The 13092-nt window shown below is 34.2% G+C and overlaps 1 protein-coding gene across 1 annotated transcript; it reads left to right on the top strand.

Moving 5' to 3' along the window:
- Nucleotides 1-8788: 8788 nt before the first annotated feature.
- Nucleotides 8789-12385, top strand: LOC112287288 (uncharacterized). The gene is made up of 2 exons (XM_024530166.3): nt 8789-10117; nt 10721-12385. The coding sequence occupies exons 1-2, from the start codon at nt 9541-9543 to the stop codon at nt 11956-11958; spliced, it is 1815 nt and encodes a 604-aa protein (XP_024385934.1). The 5' UTR covers nt 8789-9540; the 3' UTR covers nt 11959-12385.
- The last annotated feature ends 707 nt before the right edge of the window (nt 12386-13092 follow it).

Genomic DNA, 13092 nt, shown 5'->3' on the forward strand with positions numbered 1-13092 from the left:
ATTTGTTCTAATTATTCCAAATCTTTCATTTCAAATCCCTTTGACAATTGTTGCTTTAACTTATTGACCTTCTTTATGTTAGAAGCAACAACAAGCATATCATCAATATACAAAAGAAAAATAATATAAAAGTTATAAAATCTCTTAAAATAACAATAATAATCCATATCACATCTTATGAAGCTATGAAATCTTTTGTACAACTATTTTAGAGCTTATTATAAGCTACACAAGTTGTTTTTTAAATTTGTACACTAAATCTTTTTTATCAAGAATTTGAAAGTCTTCTCGTTGTCTTCATCAATATTGTCTTGAAAAAAACAATCTTTACATCTAGTTACTCTAGATGCAAGTTCTTGGTAATAATAATATGTAGCACTAATCTTATAGTTATTAGTTTGATGACACAAGATAAGATCTTAACGTAGCCAACTTTACTTTTTTATTGGACTCTTTCAACAACTAATCTTGCTTTGTACCTTATGCTTCCATTATTATTTTCTTTGATAAAACATATTTATTTTTTTTGCAATGCCTTCTTTCCATTTGATAAGTGAATCAATACCTATGTATTCTTCTTTTCTAAAGATCTTATTTCATCTTATATGGCCAACTTTCACTTCTCAAAGTCTTTTACTTGTATTCCTTGAGAAAAATAATTTGGTTCACTAGGATCCATCAATTATAAATAATGCAACAAAGGGGAATATTGGCTTGGAGATTTAGAAAATCTTTCAAATTTCCTTACTATCACATGCAAAGCAATTGATTCTTGTTCTACTCTCTACTATATTGTGATATTCTCAAGGTTCTCATGGATTCAAACAATTATATCATTTTTTGATATTTCTTCTAATATATATATATATATATATATATACATATATTTTCTCTTTGCTTTTTGCATAGTCAAATCTTGCTATAAGTATGTTTTTATAGAAAAATTCTTCATTAAAAATTATATCTTTGTATCTAATGATTTTTTAATTTTAATTATTTTAAAATAATAAACAAAATCATCAAAACTATAATCAATAAAATAATATTTTTAGCCCTAAAATCAAGCTTATTTCTCTTATTAGAATATCAAAGATATGAATATTAAAAAACTAAAAGATCAATATACTCTTGTGTCACTCAAAAAGACTAAAGAATCATTTAAAGATGGTATAATATTAAACTAAAATGGCTATTGCCAAAGACAAGAAGACTAAAAAGTCTTGAAATAAGACTAAGGACTAAAAAGGCATTGGTAAGAATGAAGAAGGCTTCCTTCTTACCTCTATATGTACTATCCAACTAGGAGCTATGTATCAACATCTTATAAGACCTCCAACATGTGTCTAATTTATAAGACATCTATCTTAAATTGTAAGACAAGTTTCATATATGAGAATCATATTGTTAGCTTATACTGTAAGTTATTCACATATGCAACACATGGCTAATTTATTGGCTAAGTTTCTAATTTACTAATCAATTATAAACATGTATAAAGTCATATATATATATATATATATATATATATATATATATATATATATGTTTTAAGCTTCTAAGAAGCTTTGCCATAAGATAATATTAAATCTATCTATATTTAGCTTCTATCCAATATTTCTTATTTAGATAAATATGTATGTCTATGATATAGAATCTACTTGTACATATGAAATACACCAAAAATTATTAAGTGAAAAAAACTTATCCTCTTTCATGTCTATACTTCTTGTGGTATTTAGAAGTTTAATAGAACTAAAGGTCTTTGATTTATTAAGTAAGCTAATATATTAATTGTATTCAAATAAAAAATATATCTTATATCTTATAACTTTCCTTGAGTATTATTTGCAGTCTTTATATAAAAATTACCTTTCATTGTAATATCTAAAGATTCATCAACAACTAAATAGAACTTTTTAAATTTTTGACCAATAAAGTTGTTTAATAATTCTTTGCATAAGATTGAGTGAAACAATGCACCTAATTATAAGATCTAAGACACAATAGGACTTACCACAATGCTAATAAGAGCATCATATATTTCTTTAGTCGCAAAATTTCCTAATTCATCTCCCTAATATTTTTACTTTTGATGCTTTGATTCTTTTTGTTCTTCTTTGATTGACTTTAATTACTTAAAAAATGACCTTTAATACTACAATGCCAACAAGTGATATTTTTGTAAGGTTTTCATTTATTTCTTTGTTTAGATTTTAATTTGTTACTATATAATTTATATTTTTGTTTATGATTTATTCTATATTTAGTATTTAAGATAGAATCTAAGGTTACCTTTGATTTTTTCTTGCAAACATCCTTGCTAAGAATTAAATCTTGAACTTTGTCAAGTTTCAACTTCTTGCTTTGTAAAGAATTGATCACTATAGTCACAATTTTAGGTCAACTTTTATATAAAAAAGATAATAAAATCAAAGCCTTAATCTTCTTGTCAAAAGCTAGTTCTATAACACTCAATTGATTTATATTTACTTTTTATTTTATTAATATAATCAGCAACAAACATACCTTTTTTTATCTTCAAAATAAATAAACTACACATCAAATATATCTTATTAGAGACATAAGGCTTTTTATACATTATTGATAGCACTTTTATTAGATTTATTATAGTCTACTTATAGATGAAATTGAACATAATGTTCTTTGCTAATGTTAGATAAATCACATCTAAAACTTAACAATCTAAAAAATTCTAGTCTTTTTGCTTCATTGCAAATAATTTGGCACTAATCAACCGTTCATTAAATTTCTTTTGATATACATAGTCTTTAATGTGCATCTTCCAAAATGAAGCTTAATGAAGCTTTCCATTGAATTTTTTGGTCTTTACTTTTCTTTTATTTGATGCTATTGCTCTCACTTAAACATTTCAACCAATATATCTAGAATTACAATTTCAATAGATAGACACAAGTAGATATAAGCATCCTCATTGATTATATATCTAGATCATAAAAAACAAAGAATCAAACTTTGGAATTTACAAGAATAGACTTCAATATGGAACTTCTTTATAATTTTTTGAAAATAAATCCTAACTTATTTAAAATACTAAAATTAGTATTTCTTTTGAAGACTTTTCATCCAAAAATCCTTACAAGGAAGTAATCTCTTGACTATGTCCATTGACTAGCCAACATGGTAGCCAAGGGAGTGGTTGCTGCCTCTTTTAGTGTCCCTGCATTTGTCACAAGTATAAATTAAGCTCTGTACAATAAAAAATATGTAAATAGACTATTTATACTTTTTATAATGTGTACACCTTAAATTTAAAATAATATTAGGCCATAAATAAATATAGAGATAATTAAAAATATAGACTATAATAAGAGTAATATGCTTGTTTTAAACTTATATAATCTTCTTCAACTAATTTTTGTTGTCTTCTTAATACAATTCATATACAATTTTTTTTTAATAATTCGTATCTATTTTTATCTTATTTGTAGTTATAATTTATTAATTTTTCGGATTTCAATATTTACTAATAGGTAAGTTACTTTTAGATAGATATATTTTCTTATGTTGGCCAAAATTATTCTTTTGTTTTTTTGGATGAAAAAAAAAAAAAAAAAAAAAAAAACTTCAGATTGTCTCTTCTATTTAGTTATATCTAAAAACTATATGTCTAGATAACTTCACATCACTTTAATTTTTAATTTTTTTAGAATAATAAGTTTTTTGGCCAAGAAAATTTTAAATAAAAATATTAAAAAACATTTAGGTCGTTATCTTTTTTATGATATATTGATGCTTTTATACTAAAATGACTATTATTCTTGTTCTTCTAACTTAACATATGATTGTTTCAAATACATAAAAATAATTTGATAGCTTCAATGCTTTATAAGGCTCTTTAATCATTAATTTTTAATTAAATTCAACAACCAATATAATTATATTTTAATTATTTTTATTAATTTTTTTTCTTAAATTTTTTTTCAATTTTTAGTAATTTCATTATTATTATTATTATTATTATTTTATTTTAATGCATATTATTTGAATTTCTCTTCTTTTATACAACCTATTAGATATTAAGTCTATATGAACTATGTTTAAACGGTCAATATTTTTATCTTAAATATAGGCCTTATATTTCTTTTATAAATTAGTGCAATTATTTAAACATAAAAAATCAATGAATATTCAAAATATTCAATATTTTTTAAATTTTTATATTAAATTAATAATAAATAATAAATATTATTTTAAATCTCTATAAATAAGATGATATTAATAATCTTTTCATTTTTAATGCTATAGTCTACTAATTTGAGAAGTTTAGAGAATATTTTTCTTACAAAAGTTATTTAGAATTTCTTCTTTGATAATACTTAATTTTATAGCTTATTTTGATTACGTTGATTTAAATATTTATTTTTATAAAAACTAACAATAAACAAAGGAATTTTAAATTTAATCTTTAAAAGGTTTATTAATTAATAATATATTGATTAAGTAAAACTTTATAAATTTCTCTTAAATTATCAATAATGAACATGTATATATATATATATATATATATATATATTATTCTATTATATCTAAATAAAAGAATTATTACTTTATTATTACTTTTTGTTTAGTTGCATGTTTTTATTGATTCTAAAATTGTAAATTTTAAATTAAAAAATACTATTAATTTAGTATACAATTGCCATCTATATGAATAAAACCACTTTGACGTTATAGACTATCTTGAATTCTACTATAGCAAGTTTTAAACCAATATACTATTGGTTACTAACTTTGTAAGATTAAAGTTTTTAAACATAAATATATAAATATAACTATATTATTATTATTATTATTTATTAAATTAAATAAATATTAAAAATTTCTAAGATTTCAATATTATTTTTTAATATCTAGTAGTTCATTGTTATTATTTGATTATTTATCAAAAATATGTAATATGGATTTTTCATATATATTATTAAGCCATTATTAATCTTAATTCTATTATTTAAAGAAATCTTATCTATATCAATAAAAAATTAATAGTTGCTTTTAATTATCCACTCCAAGTCTACTTCAACTCACTTAGTAGATCAAGGCACACACTATTTGATTATAAATAAATGAAGGGACTTTATGGAACATGATAGGAGCTAACAAATAGCTACTCTTATCTAACTTGACTAGCACAAAGTAACAATAATTCATCCTTAGAGATACAAATTAGGTCAAGAAGTTAATAACTATTATGTTTAATGCATTATAGAAACAATAGAAAAAAATATCAACTATTTTTAAAAATACCTAATAGTATAAAGAATATGATAATAGGAAACAAATATATTATATCAACTTAATAAATAATAGTCTTACTAAGGCTCATTATTTGTACTTATTCTTTGACAAATGATATTTGGAGAAGACATATTCCAAACACATAATATAAAAGGACTATTGATTTTGGTTATAGGAGCTTTTATTTTTTAATAACATAAAATAATATAATTCCAAGATTTTAAAAATAGAAATGTGGTTATATTCTATAATGAACGTATATAATTTCCTAATTAATGATTGGAAAATTTAAATATAAAAGAATACTTTGATGGAACTAATTTCATCCAAGATGACCATAGAATCAAAAGCGGTTACACCAAATTAGGCAGCTTGAATCCAGGTATAAAATCCCAAACTTGCATGAATATATATATATATATATATATATAATAAAATCACATATACTCACATCTACTACTCCAAATAAAAGTAATATACACATGGGCATGTAAGAATTAAGATTTATACTACTGTGAATGAGGAGTCAGCAAGGGTGAACAGCAAAAACGTCGCACCTATGGGTTACAATAAATGCAAATTGCATATGCTTCCGAATGTTCAATTCAGAAGAAGATGCATGCGCGAGAGGTGGCGTTTCCTAAACGTGGCCAAATCATGTTGCAGTGTGGTGCACAAATTACTAAAGGGAGGCCAGTAGCTATGGAGAGTGTAGTGGAGCTAGAATGTAGCTCACCAAAAAATGCCGTAGTAACGCACCGACCGGCGCCCATGTAAACAATGTGGACGGATCGCTATGACAACGTATTTACTATGCAAGTTATTTATTACGGGGCTGAGACTTGAGCACGGTGTGGTTTCTAACGTTGACCTCATTCCACCTGTTTTACAACCCACGTGCTGCTTGAAAGCACTCAGCATAGCGCCGCGTCACCAATTCCTTCAGATTCATTCTCTTTGATGCCGGGGTCGAGTTGGGTGTAATTAGCAGTAACAATTCTGCATTTATCCCAACACTACTTAAACTGTTATGATTAATGAATTGGCTGCCCTATTCGGTTGCCTGAGCTAATTCCTACAGTGAGACAACAAAATCTGAGTATGAGTCGATACCCCTTTTTTGGAAAAAGAAAAACACAGAAAAAAATGAGGAAGATTGAGAATTTTATTTTTAGTTGTCACTTTGTGGATTAGGTTTTACAGAGTTAATGAACGTTACCCAGCCGTGGTTGTTTTGTTGGGGTATGTCATTACTCGATACGACAGGGATGCTCAGTATAAATCTTGATTCTTACATGCCCATGTGTATATTTAGATATAACTAGATGTGGGTATAAAGCTAGTTAGTTGCAGACCTATGTTTCTAGAGAAACCCATTTTGGCAAGTTGGTTGCACTCATCTTTGGAGCCCACCATGTTCTGTGAGTGGCACAAGTGGATACTTAGTAGGCGTCCACGTTTTCATCAGTCCCTGCGTGCGTGGTGGAAGTTGCCGGAAAAACCCATAGTTTTCAGTGTCAAATAGCTGCTGGTGTTGTTTTTTATTTACTACGCTTTTACTTTCAATCTTTTGCTTTGCTTTTCTACTGGTTGTCGATGTTTTCAGAAGCCTCACTCTCCTGTTTTGATATGTAACAGCTCCGGTTGTTTTGCTCGCGGTTATTAGGATAAAACCCTTCACAGCATGAGAATGAATTGGCTGAACACCATTACTCAAGTAGAACATGTGCACTTAAATAAATAAATAAAAAATGTAAGATTTGGTCTCATAATGCTAGGTCGTCTCTAATTTAATTGTTTAGGTAATCAACTAGACATATAGCACATCTACAAACTTGAAGGTTTTCTGCATACAATTCAAAATTTGCATTACTACTGGCTAAGAAGTTAATTACTCTCATTCTTACCAAAAAGATGCACTCCTGCAGTAAAAAGAAGAATTCCGCTGGCACATAATAATGGAAAAGGCTCTAAAACCAGGATGATGCATTAGTGAGCAAGATTCCAGTTGACTCTCTCTGTGGAGCTAAAGAGGGCAATTGTAGTGTCGGGAAGCATTGCAAAGACATACACACTCTTACCAGGAACTCTATTTTGAATGGGGGGTTTTGAACATGCAAGTAATCGAGAGATATGTCCCCTTTCAAACTGTGCAAATCCAATATTTCTGGCAACATAATGGGAACCAAGGTCTGAGACTAGGTAAGACCTGAAAATGGTAGAGCCTGCGATTCAAACTCTACCTCCAACTCTACACACCCAGCTGGGAAAACTAACAATTTTTTAACAGTATTTATCTTATTCTATTACTGTCTCTTCAGCCTAGAATTCTGTTTGCCATCCCATTAGCAAAGTAATTCATACTAAAATTTTGTTTTGTTTTGGGTTTTTCATTCACATTATAGTTTTTTCTAGATAATATTTTCTGTGGTTGGTGAGGGTTGTCTGTATTATCTAAAAGCTACCAATATTTTTTGGAGATGACCAACATTGATTTTAAAAATATTCTCATAGAGTAGTTTATAATTAAGGGATATAAAATAACAATGTGTTTTGAAATTTTGTATTTGAAAAGTTTTTAGGTGGATATATGATTATTTGCATGTATCAATTTTTATTGTAAAAATGTATAAATCTTTCTATTAACTCAGCAGGAGATGTTTTGTGAGGATTTTATTGTTGCTTTTGTTGCTCATTTTATTTTATTTTATTTTATTACTGTATTATTTTTATTCATATTCAACTTAGTTTGGAAACTTGTGGGACACGTTTGAAGTAAAAAGCAAGAACTAAATTACCAATCAAAACTATGAATATATACACACATATTTCATCTAAATGAATCAACAATAATAAAAAAAAATAAAATAGAAACCAAACATTTAATTCCATATGTTTGCATCGCTTAAGACAGGTACTCCCACAAGCAACTCAAGGTCTTAAATTTAATTAAATCAATTAAAAAATGAAAAAAATAAAAACCCTTCGATATGCATCACAATTCCCAAGGATCACAAAACAAGTTTTCTCCAGATCCAAGTATCTTTCGAATCCAATAACAACACAAAGACAATGATAATTTTTAAAAAAAGAACAATGAATATGCCAATTATGTTAATTCAGACTGTCTGATAAATTTGAAAGGAGGGTCAAAGGTGATGGCAAACCACACTTCTGAATGCCGACACCCACCCACCTCATCGATAATAGTATAGCCCCTCCCGCAACTTCTAAAAGCAAGAACAGCAAATGCCATGCACATTCTCCAAGGCACGCCACAGTATGTATTGATGTTTATGTTTATGTTTTTTTTTAAATTAATTCACTGTACCATGTGAATTCGACCTTGTGGGTTCTATTCACTGTTGGATGATTCAAGGCTAATCGGTATTAGGTGTAGGTCAAAGAAAGAATAAATACTCCCCTAACTACATCGGCTCTTTAGCTTATAGTGTGATCCAGGTAGCGTCAACCATTCACTCACTCACTCGCTTGCTCGCTCGCTGGCTCACTCACTAACTCACCAGTCTGTGAATCTGTTTTGTCCGGAATGTATGAATTGCAAAAGCAATTTAAGAACAAAGGTGCTGCTACAATTTGATTGAGCTGCCCATGCAAAAAGATAGTATCTGGGTTTGAACAATATAGCCTGGCTTAAGGTTCACTGTCTAGTTGAGGCGGGAGGTGTCTTTGGGTCCCAGTTGTTGAACATCTGAGGTGTGCGGGCGAGGAGAGTGGACGATGAGAGCGGAGCTCAGGAATGAACGCGTTGTGGGTTGAATTCAAGTTTCAAACTTACAAAAAGTGTAGAGCGGGATTGCGGCCGTTGTTTTCCGAGGTTTCATGTTGATGTCTTTTTAGCGTTGTGTCGTTGATAGGTGTCTCGTGGTTTCATGTTGCTTTTGTGAATTAGACTTGACCAGGGGGTTTTTGCCAATCAGAAGGCTGTCGTATCTCGAAAGTGAAATCCTTGAAACGTAGCTTTCGACGCCTCGACGGCGTGTTGACTTGAGTTCACTGCGCGAGTTCAAATAGGGAGTGGGGTTTTGAGCCTTGCGGGCACAAGCTGTTGACTGGATACGACTCGCTGCAGAAGCGAGGCACTAGATTGACAGAAGGAGAAGCAGATTGCATTTGTTCTGAAGAAAATTTGAAGTTGGCTTTCCAAGATTGATGAGCTTGAGGCGATTTTAGGCTTGTCACAGTTCGTCAATTACAGTTTCCGTCGTCTGCCACCCGCCACGACTATAGTCTGGATTTGACATGATTTGCTTATTGAGTCGATCATCAGGATTAGACAAACTGGAAGGTCCTCGTGACCCTCCGGATTATATACCTCCTTGTAACAGCCCCGCGCGAAGATGCAACCTCGACACAAGCCAAATAGTGGATGTCGCTACGGCGCCCATTCCTCCACAATCTACCCTCACTGGCGCACATCCAGACCTGTTCGGGGTCTACTCCCACAATCCTCAACCACTCACGTCCCCCTGGAGCAGATTCCTCTCATCCGATGAGGAATTCCTCGGCGCAGCAATAGGACAGAAACGATTTCGTTCCTACGATGAATTCAGCTACTCCTCCACTGGCGTCGGCGCTGAGGCTTCCACCGCCTACTCCACCCAGAGAGCCAAAATCCTCCACCCACTGGATACCGCGTCCGTAGAGGTGTCAAAATCAAGAGAAGTTACTTGTGCTCCGCTGGACGAAGTCGTGAAGAAGGCCATAGAGAGATCACCTGCGGGTCACACCGGCAGCCCCAGCTACACTCCAGAATTCAGCTCCAATTCAGGAAAGCATTCAGATGTTAGCATACACTTATCTCCCTCGCAGAGTGAAGGTAAAATCTTAAAACCTTGTTCCTATTCTGAAATTTTCAGAATCTAATAAGGAATTGGTTCATAAAGTTGCAGTGCTAAGCATTCATTCCCACTGCTTACAGGCGTCAGGTTTAGTTGTGTTATGTTGGAGATAATCAGAATTTGTGTCCAATTTGCGTAATCTGTGAGCGTCGGCTTAAACCTCGACAGATTGAAGGACTTGAGAAGGTAGTGAAGGGGTTGCGAGCGCATTAATCCTACTAGCTCATTCAGGAGTAGAAAACACATCGTACACTTTCGAGCCTGCGCCTCTCTGTCTGTGGTGCTTGAAACTGTCAGTATTCTTTCGTCAACTGTTAAACCCTGGGTTTTCTACCGGCACCTCACACAAGCCCTTTTGGATGGCTTTCTGTTGACTCTAGAATGTTTATCGACATGAGCGAAGTTTCAAACGCTGTTCACAAGACCTCCACGTGTTTTAATTGTTCTTTAGGATGATCCTAAGGAGGAAGTGATTTTTTTTTAGAGACATGCCTTCTCACTGTAGAATGTTGACGCGTCTTTTCAATCTCAACTTCTCGGTCTTTGTTGTTTATTTTCTCAGAGGTTTATTCTTTTTGCAGATGCTCAAATACGCCGAAGTGGGTTGGAACAAGTGCAAGTAGGCTACTCAGGTGACAACAGTGGGCAGGGAGGTGAGATCGGTGGAACGGTTGCATCCGAGGCGCCTGCGGCACCGCCGGTGAAGAAGCGAAGGTATCGTGGAGTGCGGCAGCGGCCGTGGGGAAAGTGGGCTGCAGAGATTCGCGACCCCAAAAAAGCAGCTCGCGTGTGGTTGGGCACATTTGACACCGCCGAGGAGGCAGCCATGGCTTATGACATTTCTGCAACCAAGTTCAGAGGGTTGCGAGCAAAGCTCAATTTCCCAGATGGAAAGATGCCAACCACCTCTGTCCCCGACACAGCGTGCTCCTCCACGGCCGTCCGCACTTCTGTGTGCGCTCAAACCACACCCACCACTACAAGTGTCTCCTTCTCTCCTTCCCCGCCCCTATCGATGACCTCCGTCGACTCATTAGACCAACCACAAGGCCACTCCTCGCAACGGTGGACACCCCAAGCGGCTTCCTCAGCTGAAACCCGCCAGTACTCTTCTCAATTCTCGTGGAAATCGCAGACCTCCGCTTCCTCAAAGGCCTCCAGCACAATCCACGACCCGATGATGCAGCAGTCCGTTGCCCCCCTCCTAATGACCCAAACACCCTACGAGCCGCTGGATTCTTACTCGCAACAATCGTTGCAAACAGTGTACAACTCTTCTGCAGGAAACTTGCTGCAACAGGACAGTTCATCACAATCGAAACATTTACAACCCTTGAGCATGTGGTCATCCCAAGCTTCTGCCTCGTTGCCACAAATTCTCCCTTCTCAGCCATGGCAGCCGAATATTCCTCAATTGAATCCTGTTCTCGATTTCAATTCCTCCCAGGGACGGAGTAGTTTGAAAAACTACGAACCAGAGTTTTACCATCCCGCGGTGCCTCCACAGTACCAGTACTCGCAACCGAACTTCATACAACATGGCGGACAACTGCAAATTGTGTCCGATCCGAGCTATCAGCAACAAGAGGTCAAGCCTTTGAGCAACTTGAACGACCCTCAGTCCACTTTGAGCGGGATTTCGACGTCGAGCTCCAGCTTCCCCCCGTCGCTGAGTTCCAGCCTGCAGGAGTTTTCTTACGATCAGATCTTCGAGGAGCAAGAATCGTTGATGTGGATTCCTCGCGAGGTGGCCTCTCCGAGACACTTTTCAGGGAGCTTGTTTCCGTTTCCAGATGAACAGTTACCTCCTCCGCAGTAGCATTCTGTGGCCAAAAGCTTTAGACTCACAAGCATGTGTCCGTAACCATTTTGGTTTCCCTCTGCAGTTGTCATCTTCGATCGAATGTATTGAGAAGTTGATTAGAATCATCAGGCAGGGGTATGTAAATGATTTTTGCAGAATCACTCAGGGGTATGCACCGGAAGCCTGTAGACAATTGAGAGACTTAGTGAAGGCGATTTAGACACTTAGACATTAGAATATCTGTGTACACACAGTGTATGGTAGAAAATCGAACCAGTGTAATTAATTCTGGGGCCTTTCGTTGCTCCATTTAGAACAACTCCTCCGATCATTTTCACCCTAAGAAAGTCATACACCTGTGTTTGAAGTTTGAACCTCGTGAACACTTGCTTCAATTGACCAATAGAAGGTCTCAAGCTATGGCTTGATTTCGTTACTTTTGCATGCGACTGTGCACTTCATCATTGCATAAATGACAGAAGATTTTGATTGCAGGGAAGCCACCTTGGAATCTTCTCCTGAGTTTCTATTGCTTTGCGGCTGGACGAGGGTACAAAAAAAGCTGTGCTCGAGAACTTTTGCAATTTGATGATAGAGCACACCCTCCGCAGCCTTGCAAAGGGTAGGGTAGCACTACAAACTTGGGTTGAGACAAACCGATTCAGATGGGTAGGTCGTCAACGCTAATCGTATGGTCAGCAAGTGAACACTCAACTCGCAGCTGACAGATCATGCTGTAACCCACAAGTCTGGTCACTTTCAGATCAACCCTTATCCGCGAAAGTTTAACCCAATGCTTTTTTGTTCCGCGGCTCTAAATCTTTGAGGGAGCCAACTAATTTCCGAAAAACTGTGATCAAAATTGCAGTTTAATCCCTCTACCCATTAGTTTCCGTCTCCACTTGATACTTTGAAAGTCTACGGGTCAACTCCTCGAATCGTTCACATGCTGGAACGTGATCAGTCAACAAGCCATAAAGTAGCTGCCGTGTACTATGCCTACATGTGGAGGCGTTCAGAGGGGCCAGGGTGTGCCATCTGCGGTGGCACATGGGTATTGCATGGCAGCCAGCCTGGGTTTCTTTCTTATAACCTCACATCATGCGCCAGCATGGCCTGTTCGCAGAATATAACGGCAAATAATCCCCA

This window comes from Physcomitrium patens, chromosome 10, assembly GCF_059467195.1.
Source record: "Physcomitrium patens ecotype Gransden chromosome 10, ASM5946719v1, whole genome shotgun sequence".
In the NCBI taxonomy this organism is placed as follows: Eukaryota; Viridiplantae; Streptophyta; class Bryopsida; order Funariales; family Funariaceae; genus Physcomitrium; species Physcomitrium patens.

Bases quoted from the DNA above. Each gene is read 5' to 3' on its own strand.
- LOC112287288 (XM_024530166.3), top strand. From the start codon at position 9,541: ATGATTTGCTTATTGAGTCGATCATCAGGATTAGACAAACTGGAAGGT. The intron at 10,118-10,720 runs GTAAAATCTTAA...TTCTTTTTGCAG, and splicing joins ATCTCCCTCGCAGAGTGAAG to ATGCTCAAATACGCCGAAGT.